We start from the raw sequence: 18,365 nt of genomic DNA, 5'->3' as shown, positions 1-18,365 counted from the left end.
CTCGTCTCGTGAATGGCCATCCTCGAAGCCCCATATTTCAACCGTGCTCGTGGAAATTCAATTTCCAATCCCGGTGTACTTTGTAATCGAGGGGATAAGAAGACGCTGGAAGGGGGGATAAACGATTCGTCGAGCCATCCGGCGCACAGTGGTCTGAAAACGCGTTTTTACTGGCTAAAAGTCAAAATATTATTGAAACTTTCTAAAAGTTGGTAATCGAGGATTTGTGAGGTCACTGATAACGAATTCGAGTTTTTTTTATTACATATAAAACAAGTCTGATGCTTATCACTCTTAATTATTTTTTTCAAACCTTTTTCACAGTTTAAATTGCTATAAACTTTACACTGCTTGTACATGTAATGATAAATTGATTTCAAATACCGAAACGAATGTTAAACGGAATGTTAATTTAGCATAAATTTCAGTAACTCCGAAAAAAAGTGGTAGGAGTCTTTCCCCTTGCATCACTTTTTCCCCTAGCAGAGGCCAGAGTTGGGCACAATTTTTTATTCGTGAAAAACAGCAGTAAACAATTCTTTGCCAAGTGTCTACTTATTCGAGAAAAAGTATCGCATTATTGTAAAAATTAAAATTTTCACGATTATGCTATTAAAAATGGTGAAGTACCTTTTTTTTTTTTTTATCTTTCATTCGTTATTTTTTATCTACATAACGAATTTGCCCATCTCTGGCGGAGGCCGAGTTTGCTAGTGACCGTACGAACCAGCCTGGTGAAACTGTGCCGCGTTTCGGGAGCTGCTCGCCCCCCGGCGACGCGATCGAACGGAAATCCGATATGTACGTACGAAGGTGACGGTTCGTTTGCAGTCGGCCGGGATAATTGAAAGAATCGCGAGACTGGAAAAGTTGACGAACACGCGCGTCCGACCGACCGTGTGGTTCCAGGAATTTGCGTCTTTAGAGAACGCGTCTCCCGGTAATTGGGCTAATTGCGGATCGCTCACCGTTTCACCAGCGGTTCATAATAGCTGTCTGATTACTTCCAATTACTAGACGATGTGTACGAGAACTACTGAGACGAGAAACCTGAAAGAGCCTATCGTTTCTGAATGTTTATTTGATTTGTCGAGGGTACTCCATTCTTCCGTTTCACCGTTACGGTTTATTCTACACGATTATTGTCCGGGCATCACCACTGGTTGAGGGCGTGGAACATTTCAAACGTATACCGTGTTGCTCCTCCGTTTTTGTTGCGGCTCAGGCTTCGGGCAAAAAGCGAAGCATTTCTCCCTATAATATTATTGTCCTGAATCCGAGTTCAGGACAATAATCGAAAGAAGTCTGTACTTAGGAAAAATTGCACCAGATTCTCCCTATCAGATGGTCGGAATGAATTGGCCCAGCGGATGGTTAATTGCCTATGGAATTGTTCGTTGCAACCCGATAATTGCCGAGCGGGCCGCGAGATCGCGACGAGTTACAGGGGGAAGAGGGAACATCAGGGAATTATCTCACCCTTGAACTCGCTCGCCTCCTTCCATCTTCTCGACAGAGTGAGAAAGATATGTTCTTTTTCATTTCTTTATCGTTTCCCTCGTTCGGCTTCGTGTCTGGATTCGTAACGTTGTTATCGCTTCCGAAGTTACACGATATCGACAGGAAAATCCGTGGCCTCGTTCCGCGATCGTGGAATAATTTTCCGCGTATTCGCCGGGAAATTCGCAGTTCGCGTTTGCTATCGTCGTCCGATCAATCGATTTTTATCTTTTATCGTTAAGGATATTACTAATCGCCTGTTTCTACGTTTGTTCACAGAGCTCGAGTGAAGTCAGGCGTGAAGATCTTGGACGCCTCGCCGAGCAATTCCGACTGGACGGTCGAGACCGACATAAACGCGAAGAATACAGTCGCGACGTTCATCGCGAGGCGAAAGGAGACTGCCTCGCGGCTACCAAGCGCGTAAGTACGTCACGGTTTTGTGAAGGGACATTTTGCGTTATCTACCAGTGAAACGGTACCCTTTATCCTCTGAGCCGTGGTTACGAGGAGCCGTACTATTCCGCAGGAGGAGACAAACCGGGGAAAGAAAGCATCAGGAACGGGTATCACATACTCTGAGTTTATTGCGTCAATCTTTGAAAAGAAAAATAGAGCGAAAGTACATAATACCACGTGTGTTTGCTACACGCAGAGTCGACGCGATCCGTAGGAATAAATGTTTACAAAAGATGTATCGACGTCTGACGCGTGCCTCTGTGCACCCATAGCTGTCGATACGTCACGAATCGGAGCTTGACAAAATTCACGTTATCGTCGCGAGGAACGTATTTTAAACGGACGCTTACAATGCTCCAGTTTCTCTATCTGTCTCTAGTTAACCGCGAAAAACGACTACTCAGCCTGCTGACTGGACGAATCACTTTTCGGTTCTTTGTCCTGTTGATCGTCTACGAACGGCTGTTCCCGCGGCTTTCGGTTTTTCTCCTCCGACGAGGAATCGCTAGATGGATCCTTGTCTTGTTCCTCGATGTCCCGTTTCCTACGGTAACTGGGAATCTTGAAAATCTTGAGTTGCCTCTTGTCATCGTCGTCATCGTCGTCGCTGTCGTCATCGTCGCACTTGTTCTATCTCTTGCACTTCTTCTTATCTTCGTCGCTGTCGTCATCATTCTTGCACTTGCTTTTCTTCTTTTTGCCACACTTCTTGTCATCGTCGTCGTCGTCGTCGTCACTATCGTCGCTGTCGTCTCTATTTCCATTTCTCTGGCATTTGCTAGATTTCTTTTTGTCATCGTCGTCGTCGTCGTCGTCGCTGTCGTCGTTGTCGTGGCAATTCTTCCTCTTACACTTTCGTTTTCCGTGATCGTCATCGTCATCATCGCTGGATGAGCTGCTGCTGCTGCTGCTACTACTACTGCTACTACTGCTACTGCTGCTGTCGTCGTCGTCGTTCTCCTTCTTCTTTTTAGTCGAACGTTCCAGTCTCTTGTGAATCGCTTCCGCCTCTTCGATCAACGTCTCGACCTCGTCCCTCTTGGCCTTTCCTTTCTCGTTTGCGGCTTTCTCCTCGCTGCTTCTGCTGCTGGCCGACTCCTCGCTCGAGGAATCGGTGGTTGGCTTCGCCAGGGCCACATGGTTCGCCTCCACTTCCGGTGCGTTCACTTCGTCCGGCAGCTTCGACTCCTCCTCGACGTTAAACCCGGATAACGGGTGAGCCTCCACGAGAATCACCGTGGCCACCACGGCGGTAAGTGCGATTATTAGCGCGCTGGCACGCATGTCGTCCGCCTGATGGTAAGTTTGCCACGATTTCCCGATACCCAAATCGTCGGCCAAGTCCCTCCGCGGTCTTATATAGCGCGGTTGTGTCCGATAAAACCGCGATGGATAAGAGAACCGACGTATCGGAGCAGTGGTACTCACGGGGAACTGCGGACGTTGATGGATCGGTGGCGCCAGAGATTAACTCCGTTGATAGTTTATAGGAACGAATACATTTCGCCGGCAAGATCTCCTTTAATGTTGTTCGATATACAGAGAGTCCCGAAAGAATCTTCGACTTCCGGAAATGAGGGGTTCCTCGGATGATTTGAAATAACTTTTTACTTAACAAAAATTGTTTCTAATTATCCCAGGAACCTCTCATTACCGGTAGTCATAGCGAAATATCGGGTTCTTTATATCCTGAATCTCGGAACGATTTACCGTGATTTCGATCCTAACGGAATAAGAGCGAATGCTGCTTCGGCCGTTGAAACGAAATAGTAATGGAGAAATTGATTTTGTTTCTAGTATCCCAATATACCGCGACTTCGTCGTAGGAAAGCAATTCACCGACTGCGACATAATCCACGATACGATCCTCTCGCTTTCGGAACCGAAAGAGATTCCAAAAGCTGTTCGGGGCAAACTGCTACGGAGACGTAAGAGGCTCACGGGGGGGTATGCAAACGACACACCGTAAACGAACGCCAGAAAAGCCGGCGGTCGTACGGGCGAGAATTGGAAGGAGATTTTATCGGGTCGCCCCGCGGAAACGTGTGTTCGTTTCAGAGGTCCGCGCGGGGAAAAAGTAAAAGTAGTGAGTATCACTGTACACCGGGCAGTCGTTATCGCCGCTAACCCTGCGATGCTCCGGTTTGATTTCTTCTCTAGTTTATCCGTTCTCTTTCCACGAACCGCGCGAAATCGGCGTAATTTATTGTCGTGGTATTTTGGATCATCGATCGCGACCAAATACGCAACATCGAGACCTATTGCTCCCGATAAACGTATGTTCCCGAGATCTCGCTATCGTTTCCCCCAATTCGACCTCTCTTCGTCTATCGATTCGTATAGAAGCGAACAGCCTTAGTGAATTGATAGAAAATTTATTATTCTCCGGTCGACGCTGCGAAATTGATATTACACGTCAAGCTTCTTCGAAGAATATTGGAACGAATAACAGTACCGAATGCTTCGTTGAAAGCTTAAATCGCGAACGTTTCGAAGAATTACGGTTCTGCTGCTAATTTTATTCCGGCATTCTTTCGCTTCTATTTCCCTTCGATCTCGTTCCATTTTAGTCCCGTCGGTCTAGCAATGCCGGTATTGCCCTCGTCCCGTTTAATTCAGATTCCTTTTCTCGAGGAACGACGAACGAATTCCCTGTTTAATTTCGTTCACGGTTTCTCGGCTCTGTCTGCCTCTTTCTCTCCCTCGAATCCGCGATTTTATCTCGATCGGCGTGGAACGGTCCCGTTCTGTAAACGGGAGAACATACATATATGTATACTCGGGGAATTATGTCTATCCGCGTTCTTTCGAGCCCACGTCTTCGAATTTTCCATCGGGCACACGGGCGTTAGATTTCTCGTCGAGATTTCGCGATCCTTGAACTACCAAGAAAGGCCAGACCCCTCTGCGTGTTCCTCTCTACCCTTCAATTTCGTCGAAGCTGTCTGCGAGAACACGATCGCTCCGACTCGTAAATCCACCGTTAATAACCGTCCCGTTCTGTCGAGAAGATCCTCTCGTTCACGCCCATCCGTCGCGGACCTAGCCTAACGACCAAACCGACGGGCACTCGTCCTTGTTGCGTTCCACGTAACACCGGCTCTCTCGTAGACGAAAGTTACGTAACACCACAGTCATTTGTAAACTACAAACAACCGCGTCGTCTCGGGGTAACTGTTGAAATTCTCTCGTCAGCCGCGTCCCAAGTTCGGCAAACACTCGACACGACAACGTTTTAGTGTCTGTACTTCGAGTTCGTCGCCTTTCCCCCGACTATTTAAGCGGATCAACTGGATCGTTTCCTCCCTCTCACGAATTAGATTTTTCCCCCCGTTGTATCTCCAATTACCTTAAGTTCCCGCGTCTCGGGTTTCGACGCAATTTATCGTCCCATCTATCAGTCGCATCCGATACTGTCCTCCTATCAATGGGAATCGTCGAATTGCTCGGAGTTGGCTCGCACAGAAAACTTGGAGCACGACGTCTCGTATCGTGACAAGAATACACAGAGTGTCCCAAAATAACTTGGACTCCTGGAAATAAGGGGTTCCTGGGATGATTTGAAATAACTTTTTCCTTGGCAAAAATATTATCCGAGGCTTCGTTAACGAGATATTAACGAAAAACCCAGACCGATCAGAGCCCGATTGGTCGGGCTTTTTCGTTGGTATCTGATTAACAAAGCCTCGAATCAAATTTTTCCTAAGGAAAACGTTGTTTCAAATCATTCCTGGGAGTCGAAGCTATTTTGGGAGACTCTGTAGATACGATCGGATGCGTTTTGGTTCCCTAAGAACTAACTCTAGTCATTTGCCAGTGTGTCCGAGGGGTCGGAACGTCGATTCGTGAGGGAGAGAATGGTCCAGGGTAGTCGACCGCTGAGATCGTTGTTTCCTTGTTCGTTTCCAGATCAGCGGAGGAAATCCTGACGATGCTTTTGGAAGCCAGCGAGGAAGGGGTGGACGGAAACTGGGACGGCGGCCGTATCGTGTGGAGCGTGCGTTACACGTTCGAGGGCGAGGAAGACAACGCGTCTCAGTTGAACGGGATGGATCAGCTGCAGCAAAGATTGCAGCAGAGACAGATGCAGCACCATCATCATCAACACGCCGAAAGACGGAAGCTGCAGGCGCGTCTTGAGATTCAGAAGGATGACATCCAGGCTGTTCTGCCTATTTCCAAGGTAAGAGTGCTTGGAACACGAAGACAAACGAAGGAGATATCAGGAACAACAGTTTTCTTATATATTTCTCCAACAATATCAACACCATCCTTGTTCGTTGAATATCGTATCGTGACACTATTCTTGCAACCGGTACCAGAGGAAATGTGTCGATAAACCTATTCGAAAAACAGCTCTCAACGGTTTCCAGTTTTACGTTCCCGATTCGATACACGACAGACGCGAGTGGTTTCGGGAAAGGTGGCGATAAGAGGGTGGCCCGGCGTAATTCCGAATCGTTGTTCGAGGATCGTGTCGTGGATACGTGCCGAGCGATTTTCATTCCCGCCAACTGTGCCCCGAACGTGCAGAATTCCGCGACAGGGTCGCGACCCGCTGGAGAATAGAAGAATCCACCAGACCCGAGGGAAGGACGAGACGGGAAGCAGCACCGAAACGCGGAACCAATATCGCTACTCGGCGAACCGGCACGATTTTCAGGCCACCCTCTCTTGGCCCCTCCGATCCGTTCTCCTGCGCCCGCGCCCTCCTCGAAATCTCTTGAAAAAGAATCCGCTAAGTTGCACGATAACCGCCGGCAAAAGTGCACCCCCTCCCTCCTCGATCGATACCGACCGAGAGTAGGTATTGTACGTGGCGTACAGCCGCGCGCGACGATCCGCTTCCACGCGGGTTGCTCGATCAACGATCGCTCGTACTTTTTACCATAGGAATACCTCGGTCCGTGGGAAAAAGTGCTGCTTTCATAACGTCAAAGGATACAGTTTTTCTCCCGTTGACAAAGGAAACGATGCGGTAGATCATATTCTTGAGCTTTTCTAGCCGCTGCCATGCGTTCGTCGAACTTCCATTAGAATTTCTGGTAAAGTTGATGGGCACGATATCGTGTCCTTGTAGAATCATTAATTTGAGACTCTTGAGGCTCTTTAGAGCCGTGCAATGTCAATTCGGAACAGGCTGCCTGCAGTTTAATTTTTAATAATATATTAATTACTATTGGGTAGGAGGCGGCAGAGAATAAATATCGTGTACTTTCGATGAAATATTGTAAGCGGACGTTTTAAATATCAGTTCGTAAATGACGTTTACAGTCTGAGATTCAGACCGCTTCTAAGTATGTTAGCCACTTGCTATCCCGTGCACTCAGGGCGCGTGCAGCCCTTGGTGCGGTTACATATTAATAGGCGACCCTAATAATCGCTTAATTTTCCGAGGACACACTAGAGTGCCCAACGAGACTTTACCTGCAAAGTATCGCGATTTAGCCACGCAACGTATCTACGCGTACATACAATTATTCGGAACGTAGTGTATTAAAGGTTCTGCTATTGAAACTGGGGAAATTCTGTATTCCGGGGAGTATGAATCACTAAACTATTTACCCGACGCCTTACAAATGCTAGAGAATGCAAATGTTTTCCATTGTAAGAGGAGCCATTAAGTCGCATTAAGTTAACGCCACCGTCTCGCCTAGATAAAGGCTGTTCTCGGTGGTGCATTTTTTATCGTTTGGTCCTCGTAGCGATAACGAAATTCGGAGAAATTTATTCGTCGTACGGAGGAACAAGAAACGGTTTGACCAGGATTTCGCGTAAGCTTAGCGCAACAGTTAATTAATTCCGTTCTTAGTTCTCCAAGTCTTATCGATTCTTCCTCGGAATCCGAAACCCTCGGTCAGTCGAGTCGCGAGAAAGCTGTGTGTATGTGTACACGATCGCAGAAACAGTCCCGAGATCCTCGCGATTAATTAATCACTTAATTAATTCGCGCTTACTTATTCGTTCGAAAGCATCATTCCAGCAGCGACGTCGCCGGATGCTTCTTGATCATCCTCCGTCTAATTGCCCGCTTCTCCGCTAGCAACTTGTGAGGGAGGTGGGAGTTTTTAATTAAAAGGGAGGCGTCCTGCTTTCCTCGTAAACCTCTCGTCCAGCTTAGCGTCAACATCGACACCCAAACGCGCGTTGGTAACCAAACCGACTGGAGCTTCCGAGCGTTTAATCAGCACGAAGAAAATAATTTCGGCAGCGGTGGCTGCCGCGGGTATAAATACCTAACCAGTCCGGGGCCGGAAGGATAAGAAACTGGCCAGGGAATTCCACTTGGACCGGAACCCTTTGACGGGGCCACCAGGTCCCGATAATGCATAGCTAAATCTTGTTGAAACTGCGGACCGTACCTGGCTAAGTGGATCAGAGATTTCTCGATAAACTTCGCTAGTTCGAAGAGCCGTCGAACTAGTCGACCTCGTGTGTATGCTATGTACTATAGTTTCTGTAGACCTTCCTTCGAACTTGGATTCCCCGTGGCCGGGCAGCTGCGTTCCATTTTGTGGTTTGTTTTATCCTGGCTATAGCTTTGTACAGACGTATACGTACGTACAGTGTGACTGAAATTTATGCCAAATTAACATTTGGCTTAACATTTATTTCAGTATTTGAAATTAATTTATCAAGCGCTTGGAGGCCTTTTCATTAGAACACTTTTTTCCCCTAGTGGAATCAGAGTTTGCTCGTGAGGGTACTTACGCCCAGATAACATATAATGCCTCGACGACGTCCATTTTACGGCTATTTTAGGTCTAAGGCGTTTTTAAGCCTTCTTCAAGGCGTCGTGTGCTATCTGGACGTGAAAACACGAAAAAGAACATTACGGGGGATGGTCCGTTCGTGGTTTGTTTTGACGACACCGATGATTGCGCCATCGAATGAAATATCTAGGCCTCGACGAGTCGTTCGAATCTATATCGGAAGAAACGAGCTATTCATAGACGTGATTCTAGTCTTCGAGTTCTAGATCATCTGGCCATAAAGTCGCCGGAAAACGAGTTCGCTTCGGTCGACGGATTCCCCGAGTTCCGAAGTTTCAGTCCGGAGAATATGAAATCGCCCAGGGGGAGGATATGTATTTGATCCGGCGTCGTGGAAAAAGCGAGGCGCGAACTACTCGAATGTGCTCTCGACGGCACCTTTTTCGCGGTGTTAAGGAACGTCGAGGGATCTTGGAGAGGGGGGTGGGGACTCATCGATGCCAGGCCAAGAGGCTGTGAGGCTGTGATGTACGGTGGGCCATCTACACGTACAAAGCGGAGACGATGGAAGCAAGTGTGGGTGGATGGATAGATAGATAAAGTGAGAAAGAGAGGGAGGGTGGGAGAGCGACTCTCGGGGGGTCAGAGATTTAAATTTCCTCGCTGCAATATCCGAGTCGTTTGATGTTCCTTCCAAAGGGCAGACTGTACGGAAGCCAACTTGGAAATGGCTTCGTGCACCGGACTCTCTCGACCTCCTCCCTCGTCCAGCCGTCCCCTTTTCCGCCGGCTGCTCGCTGCAAAGTACACACACACACACACAGTTCTATACCTACAAGGACCGGACGGACGAGCTCGAAGCGTAGAATAACTTCCATACCCGGTGTGTATGTGTGCCTGTGTATTTATGTGCGCGCGAGCGCGGATCTGTATACACACAGGAACCTATGAAACGGGCCGACGATTCCAGGCGAGCCCACGGACGGCCCTTTAAAACCCACCTCCTCGACCCCGAGTCCGCGGCTATTCGCGAAACTTTTCCGACAACGTGCCCCCGGGAGCAAACAAAAACGGCAAACGAAACGATCGGCGCCTCTGAATCGAGCCGAGGACCTCTCCTAAACGGAGTTGGAACGGCTTAACGAGCCCCGCGACAAAGGGTCGGCCCTCGCTTTAATCGAATTCGTTGTGTTTCCCGACGCAGAACTGGGAGGTGATGAACACCGCGGTGCTGACAGGCCGACAAGTGTCCCAGGGAATGAAGGTGTTCATCGTCAGCCAGGCGGGAACCGTCGCGGACGTCACGCTGCAATCTTCCTGTCATTCCGAGGACGAGAGTGTGCTCAAGGTACGCGGGTCCCGGGACTTCTTCCAGGTTTCACATCCGTTAAATGTAAAAGCGAACGTTTTAAGCCGGATTCTCACACTTATCAATCAGGCTGGGGCAAAAATATCGACACATCGACTGCCACAGTGAAAAAGGCTGTATGTAACCAGACACGCTTTATTTTATATTTAAAGTCATAAATCGTTGAAATTTTGCGCGTTACGTTAATAGAGGCTGTTGGTCGTGTTTCAAATTATACTACAATATTAAATATTACGCAAAAATTTTGTAACTGTGGGAAGGGAGCGGGGACAAAATTCAATTTTTTATTCTTGTAGGGTGGGACAAAAGCCACTTTTTTTTCCATCGCTGCCCATAGTTTAAATTCAGATTATACCTTTAACAAGTAGTGTGAATCTGGCTTTACCGTACACGTTTGATCGCCGAACGCGAGGATTCCCAAGTATCGTCTACGCTGTGTTTTTGTAACAAAGCTGATCTCGTTGCGTCAGGTATCATCCTCCTGTAGCAGCGTGTACGTGGACGGCACGGAAATTCGTGGATCCAGTAACGCTTCTGTTCTGGTCAAATACGGCACCTACACCGGCCTGGCCAAGTTCACAGTTTGGATGCCCGAGTTTCCCCTGGAAGTGACCGTCGGTGACACCAGATTGAGTCAGATCAAAGGCTGGAAGGTGCCCGAAGAACACGTTGCAAGCGCCAAGAGTAAACGCAGCTTGAACGGAACCGGTTCGCGAATCAACGAATCTGCCGCGAAGACAAAGAAGAGGAGTGCCGCGGACTTGGATGATTCGGTGGACGACACTTCCATGGACGTCGAGGAAGCCGACGTGATACTCGAGGAGGATGACCAAGAGGAAAGATTCAGGGGCAACGATCACAGTTGGGACACGATTAATTCCATAGAAAGGGGGCCGTCGACGATGTGCAGACTACGTTTCCAGCAGAGTCCGGTCGAGATTCACGCAAAATTCTTGGCTACCGGTCACGATTCCGGCCGAGACTCGTACTTTGTGAACCGTAGAACTTGGCTACGCGTCACGGACCTGGTGATGGGTATGCTCCGAGTCTCGGATCCGAGAATAGCCACCCTCTTGCAAGGGAGGATCGTTCAAGGTCGCGGAGTAGGTAGAACGGAGGTGCAGGTACTCTCGCCTATTACTGGAAGAGTGATCGGAGCGAAAGAAGTAAGGGTTGGAAACGATCGGGTGGCGGTTACCAGGTTGTCCGTCAAGGTCGTGTCGGGCCTGCAGCTGACCATCAGTCCGGATTCTGCTATAGAAAATGGATATATCGCCGAGACCTCGGTGACCAGGCGACTGACTGCTAAATATCAGGTGAATTAATTGTTCACGATAAACTGATGATTTCTCGCGGTATAAAGACTTTACTGACCGAATGACACGTTTCGATTCATCAGGAGGGCTTGTTGGACATTGACGTCGAATTCTCAGACGGGACGAGGACACCGCTGAGGGAGATTGCTGTGACCGATTATCATTTAATGGTGGAGAGCTTGGACCCAGAGGTGGTCGCTTTCGCGCCTATGGTCGCTTCCCATCATCCTCGAGTGATCGCGGTAGGCGAGGGTCGGGGGGATTTGTTACGAGTCAATCTCCAGTTGGCGGACGCTTGTCGTCTGGGCGGCAGGAGGTCCGGTAAAGGATCTCAAAGGACGACGTCGTCGGCTCTGGCCAGCGCTTCGGCCAACGTCGAGGTGGACTTTGCTTCGAGCGAACTACCAAATCGGCCTGAGTTTGTGCAGAACGACGGAGGCGGAACGGTCGGCTCCCACCATCACAGGGAAAGGAAAACCAGCAGGGGGGAGATGGCGCCAGACATGCGAGACATTCTGATCGGTAAATAGACCCCATTCCCGCCTGCCGCATTGATCTTTCGCTTTCCAGAATGCTTCTCTGTGTTTATCCCTTACCGGCACTTATATTCGCGTTCTTTGTCATGGCTTCGGTCAATGTTCTTGACTTCCCGACCGCAGTTGTTCCCCGAACACATCGTGCGAGGGACGTTTCCTCTTGCGCTTCTCGTCACCGCCCTTTTCCTTCTATTATCGGTTGCTGCATCGCTTGTTGTCAGCATTTTTTCTTCCTGCTTGTCCCGAGATTGTTCGTTAGTACTTTTTCAAACCGATGGATAGAGGAACAGTGTTGTATCTGTGAACCCTCTATGGATCAAGGGTCGATGTTACCCTTGCATGGTTGTTCGTCTCGCTTTCTGCAGGCAGCTCACGCGGGGGAGGATAGTAGCTTCGGGAGCTCTCACGTTCTATTCACCCGACCGTTTCTCACTCTTCTCCTCTCTCTTTCTGTCTCTTTGTTTTCTGTGCAAAGGGCTACCGCTGAAAGACGAGAACGGGCACGAGCCTTCGGTGCAGGCACGGCAGCACCGCACGGCTATAGCTAATGGCATGTCTTCAGGAGGAATGGGCGGCGTCGGTATACGACACCACGGAGGAGCGAGCATGAGCCCACTCGAGATCGGGATGTACGTCCTCCTGGCGGCCTTCTGTTTCGCTATTGTTGTCTTCGTCGTCTCCTGCGTGGTCTACGCCAGCAAGTTCAAGCCTCAGCCGCCGGATTCTCCGCTAGCAGGAGCCGCGCTTCCGGTCCTCTCTGGAGCAGCGCGGGCCAGGGCCGCAGCGAATCAGCTGGCATCGGGAAGACGACCACCAAGAGAATCCACGACAAACGCCCACGATTGGGTATGGCTGGGACGAGCCACCCTTGAGAGAGCTGCTTGTGGACCCCAACAGGTGGGATAATTGTTTAGATGAAAACACAACGGCAAACTTGCGTACCGAGTTACAAGGTACTTCTTTACGTAGGTACGCGTAACCAGTAATCCTCTCGCCAATGAAACCGATGGAGATACCAGCGAGGCGGCCACTTGCTTCGATAATCCCAATCACATCGAGCTGCCATCTACTGGACAACGCAACAACAGTTCCGGACCCATCGATACAAGCACCTATTGCAAGAGGGACAAGCTTCCGAGGAACAGTTTCGTTTCTAAATCGGCGGCGAAAGCATCGGTCGCTGTAACAACGACTACAGTGACCACTCCAGCCTCTATGGCAACGTCCACCGTTACCACATCGCGAAACGAGTAAGTTCCCTTCGAGTCGCAGTCCAGCTGAACCCTTTCAAAACGTTCCTGTCGCTTTCTAATATCATCGTTACGATCGCAGTAACGACGATATTCCACCACCCCTACCGCCGCACGGGGTGCCAGTTTCAACAGGCGCGAATACAACAGCGGCTACGATCGCCACCTCCACGAACAACAACGGGAACGAGGACTACAAACCACCAGTCCCGCCGCACAGGAATACGGGGGTGATCGTGCGGTTGCCGGAAACACCGAGGAAACATCGTCACAGGGCGTCGAGCGGCAGCGCGCCTGGCAGTCATCACGGGAATAAACAGCGGCATAGTAAGCAGATCCATCATATCAAGCCATCACACGGTAAAGCTAGAGTAGGTAGTCCAAAAGAGAACGGCGCGGAGGAGGAGGAGTTCGTCGAACTAGTGACTCACGATGACAACAGGCACTCGAAGGACGCGAGAGCCAGAGAGGTGAAGAGGGCGACGATAGTTGGTAATCCAATGTTCTCGTCGTTCTCGACCACAGCAGTCGCCTCATCGATGAACGTGTCCAGCCCGACGGTGGCCTCATCGTCCTCGTCGCCACCTAACTCGTCGCCGTCCTCCTCATCGGCCGCCTCGTCCTCTTCCTCCTCCTCCTCCTCTTCCTCCACCTCCCCCTCCTCGTCCGTTTCCTCGTCCCAGGAGCAGGAAGAGCCGGTGGCGTTGGACGACCTGAACCTGGGCATGGACTACAATCAAATCATGCAGTACTTCGACAACCTGAAGGAGTCGAATGCCTAGGTGAAGGCGTTCGGCCTTCAAGAAGGCCGAGAGTAGTCAACGTCTATACGAAACGCCGGGGACATTCTCGTTGAGAAAGGCGGACGAGCTCGAGCCCCATTCTCCGCTTCCATTCTATCGCCATTAGCACGTTCGCATCGAAATGGTCGAGCTCGCCCCCTCCTACCATCCGGTCGTTTCGTATTCTAGGCTATAATCTAGTCAGCTTCCTAGCAGCACATCAAGAGTATCGCGCAAACACATCGACACACAGTTACACGCGTTCTCTCGTATAGGTGTAATCAGTGGAAGACACAGAGCGAACTACACCGAAACGACCACAAGCGAAAACGGGGCGCGCTTCGGTACTCAGACGTTCTCAAATCTCAGGGTTGCATTCGGTATACCTTTTGTACGCTAGAATAGTAATCGCCTGAGAGAAGAAAGAAATTTAATTGCAATTCTGTAATAAGAATGGCGAACTTGAATTTCGAGGCATACGATGTTTCTTTAAGTGTTCGCTGTGTAGCTTCCATCGATCGTACACGCAAACACATACTCGCAGAGGCTTTAAAAGATGTGATCGTCGGTGGCCGGTGGGGTAGGTAGATCGTGCGAGCGATTCGACCAGGTTTCTCCTTATTTTCTCCGCGGATCGATCGACCGGCGATCCTCGCTTCCGCCTCCGTGCACTATCGATCTCTCGCTCAAGCCCACGGCTCGCGACAACCGGAGGAACCCTCCCGTTTCCGCGGCCCGTGACGGGGCATTCACCAAAAAATGGCCGAACAAAAACCAAGCCTTTTGTCTCGAGATCGATCTCGGGGCTTCAACAGTTCCATCGAAGTAGCGGCTGCGTGTTTTACTTTTTTATGTCCGTTGTCCTACGAAGGTTTCGTGTCCATTCATCTATTCACCGTGAACGTTCCTAAGTGGTATAAACCTCTTCAATTTTTTATCAACATGTTCCAGCGTATCTTTATTTATTTTTAAACTAATGCACGCCAAGTCTTCCTAACATTAACCTGATAAGTCATCGCTGAGACCGATCCCGCGACGAACGAACAGCCCGTCGGCCATTTTCAGTCCGATCTGCGCCGGACGAGACCTATAATATTTATTCGATCGACAGTACGTCGTAATATTTGTAAATTTTCATTTGTAAGACTGTGTATATTTATATATATGTATACATATATATATATATATACACATATACCACGACCTAGCGCATGTTAATTATGGAACTCGAACGGATTCAACGGTTAATGAATCTGCTACGACAGGCTGTAAAGCAAACCACCGCGCGCAATTATCGCAAATATTCTCGACAGAAGTGAGCGGAACCGCGAACGCGGGCCGGATGCAACTTTTTACTGCCGTTCTCGATTATCAAATCGGTTTCATTCGACCCGGTATATATTCCGGTATATATATATTCCATATTTTCTCTGTACAACGAACGTAAATTCTCTTTTGCAAAGAAACATCACCAAGAGCAGGTACTCTGTATTTCTGAGGTAGATGTGATGAGATAAAGAATTCCATTTCACAGTATATGTTCTACTCGTAGATCTTCGGCATTTTATACGAATCAGCCTGATGTACCATTCAAATGCAACTATTTCACGACATCGTTCTTGGTCGAGGATGGTCAATTATCGTCATAAATTTTGTCGGTATTCCATGCAAATGGAGAAAGAGAACAGACTGGAAAAAATCACGAGAATGTATAGCTAGAAATTGAAAGATTGGTCAGCAGTAAATTGGAGGGGAGGGGGAACGCTAGTCCCTAGCTTACGGCGGCCCGAGACGCTATCGCTTTTAATTACGGCTCATTCAAGGTCCATCCACGGTCGAAGACCGTGCCGCCGATCTACGCGATAGTATCGGGGCACGCCGCTACCTGCGAGCGTGAATGTAAACAAGAGTGAATTGTGTCCGTGCCACTGTTAGTCCCGCATCGTAGAGACGCGTCCACGTCCGTGTGTTGTACACCCATAATATCAAGAGACTGAGTTCCACGCGCATATATGTCTGACAGAACGAAAGTAAGTACGCGCACATCCCTGGCAGCGTTCGTTCTTCCGCGGCCAGTTCGATATTTCCCGTTGGGAATCCAATCGCGCAACGTCTCACCGTTACACGTGATCAGCCAGCAGGAGTGCAAGAGATCTATGGATCCGCGAACTCGCCCTATCTTACATAGCCATCTAAGGACTACGTGTCTAAGCTAAGTATGTATGTATCTGTTAGTTGTGTGTTGGCACGTCAAGCATGGGACAGTTGCGATACGTAAATGTTGACGAGCGCAGAGCCAACATGGACGCTCGAGCGTCGAGAGTCGTGCACGTTAACCCCTTGCGGTCCTACGTCTTGGATTCTATTTATTTCGGTCGTACCCGGTTTCGCTGAATGCTTGGATTTTTTACGTTTACCCGCGAGATCGTTTGACCCACCAGTCAAATTGCTGTATCGTCGTTTTTCACGTGTAAGTTGTTTATTTAATTTCAATCGTTCGTTACGGAACACGCTCGAGGCTCGGAGAACATTGAAACGTCAATAGGATATTTCGATGGATATTAGGATTATAAGGCTTCGTGTAGCTTTAAGGTGCTTTGGATCACTCTGTTGCGTGTCTATATACTTGTAAATATCGCGCGGAGAGATGACTCTCGAGTTCCAATTTATCATTTCGGTCGCGGCGATCGACTGCGACGGGTTAAAGAGTGCCGGAAACGACGTAAGATATACACCCCGCCGAGAAATCTAGTCTTATAGCGTAAACGAAATGCGTTATTATTAAAAGAAAATGGGAAAAAGCCGACGAATGCAACGTGCGATTTACGTTGCCTTTTCGGCTGAGATACACGTATCCTCGAATCAGCAGGCGGGGCCAACAAAAAAAAATAACACACACACGCATTGTCGACCATCGCTCCGCCCGCGGCCATCCTTTCCTCTTCGTCGTGGGGAGCGGAAGGGGGACTGTCCTCGTCAGTGAGATGCCGGAACGTCTGACGAATTAATCATATCGAGTACCGTGAGTGAGACACGCGCTAATCATAATTAATCGTACGCCGGGGAGCCTCGTCCCCGAATATCGGTGGCGTGTGTTCAGCTTCGTTTCTTCCTCGGAACGGATCGATCCATGGAGACGATTCGCGACCACCAAACATAACACGAGAGACGAGGTCCCGCGCAGGGCCGGGCTAGAATAGTATTTACGATAGAAAATAGTGGAGCGCTTGAGTAGCCGTTACACGCAGACATTTATCGCGCGTCATGTTTCTTGGACAGAAAATTGAGAAAGACGATGGTCCAGACTTCACGAGTTAATTAATCGACCCGGATAGACAAAAGTATTTTTGTTGTTACACGTGGAATAGAGGAAACGAAAAAAGAATCAGCCGGATGAGATCGTCTTGTACGAGTAGTAACGTTCGAGAAGCATGACGTCAAAGGAGTACTAATTGCTGTTCGAATGAATGTTCGCTTGTCGCGTTATCAAACAGAAAGAGGAATAAAACCGCTCCGATATCACCGTGTCACACTATCGACATACAAAAGTGGCGAACGTGTTAACAGTTACTATTTTTTACTTAGAATACTATTTCCTCCAGCTCTGGCCCACTTGTATATATACATACATAATATCTGCGCGTTTTTCTTCTTTTCAATACTCGCGGAACTGAGTTAAAAATACTGTTGAATCGCCGGGCAACGTTCACCGATCCGCTTTTGTCCGTAGGTTGTCAGCTCGCTCGATCATTTCCCGCCCATGATTTCGCCATTAGAAGTTCGCGAATCGTTTTTCGAGTAAACTTCTACGCTCGGTGGCGTCGCCGACGTTCATTCGCAATCACGATCGTGGAAAAACGATGCAAACTCGCTACGCCGAATTTTCTACACACGATTTACACTCGAGGTGTTTAGTCGATCGTTCGTGTTCTCGAGGTAAAGACGCGTTCGCGACAGCGGCGCGCGCCCCGAAGTCGAAACTACTGCCAGTCTCTCTTTTCTCTCGTTTTGTTTTTTATTTTTGATAAGTTCCCACCGATCGGGGAGGATGATTACATTATACATATATAAATATATACATATATATATATATATATTGTAATAGAATATATCGCGTCGCAATGCTGATTTTGCATTCACACACATTCCTCGGACACACGATGTCGTCGCTGTATATCTACGTTTAAGTGTGATAAATGCGGAACTATGATAGATGGGAGGATCGACGACAACGGCGACGGCGACGACGAAGACGTCAGAAACGACGGGTACGGTGATTACGACGATATTTGCGAACCCCGATATCTCTTAATAATCACGAACAATCTGCGCGTACATTTCGTCGCTGACGCAACAGCAGACTCCATGCAAAGCGATAAGAGCTGTTTTAACGTTATTACAGCTGGTGTCACTCGTTTTCCAATTATCAAACTATTATCG

At 48.8% G+C, this 18,365-nt stretch overlaps 1 protein-coding gene across 1 annotated transcript in view; it reads left to right on the top strand.

The window, feature by feature from the left end:
- LOC107188517 (transmembrane protein 132E) overlaps nt 1–13,925 on the top strand; it is a 60,462-nt gene extending 46,537 nt beyond the window's left edge. The window contains exons 3-10 of the mRNA XM_015576819.1: nt 1,780–1,923; nt 5,869–6,142; nt 9,877–10,020; nt 10,512–11,357; nt 11,441–11,879; nt 12,369–12,790; nt 12,863–13,143; nt 13,226–13,925. Coding sequence (XP_015432305.1) covers nt 1,780–1,923; nt 5,869–6,142; nt 9,877–10,020; nt 10,512–11,357; nt 11,441–11,879; nt 12,369–12,790; nt 12,863–13,143; nt 13,226–13,925 — 3,250 coding nt within the window. The remainder of the gene's footprint in view (nt 1–1,779; nt 1,924–5,868; nt 6,143–9,876; nt 10,021–10,511; nt 11,358–11,440; nt 11,880–12,368; nt 12,791–12,862; nt 13,144–13,225) is intronic.
- Nucleotides 13,926–18,365: the final 4,440 nt, after the last annotated feature.

The sequence above is a fragment of the Dufourea novaeangliae genome, unplaced genomic scaffold (genome assembly GCF_001272555.1).
Source record: "Dufourea novaeangliae isolate 0120121106 unplaced genomic scaffold, ASM127255v1 scaffold133, whole genome shotgun sequence".
NCBI lineage: Eukaryota > Metazoa > Arthropoda > Insecta > Hymenoptera > Halictidae > Dufourea > Dufourea novaeangliae.
The sequence above is the reverse complement of the archived record's forward strand: the minus strand, read 5'-3'. Positions and strand labels throughout refer to the sequence as shown.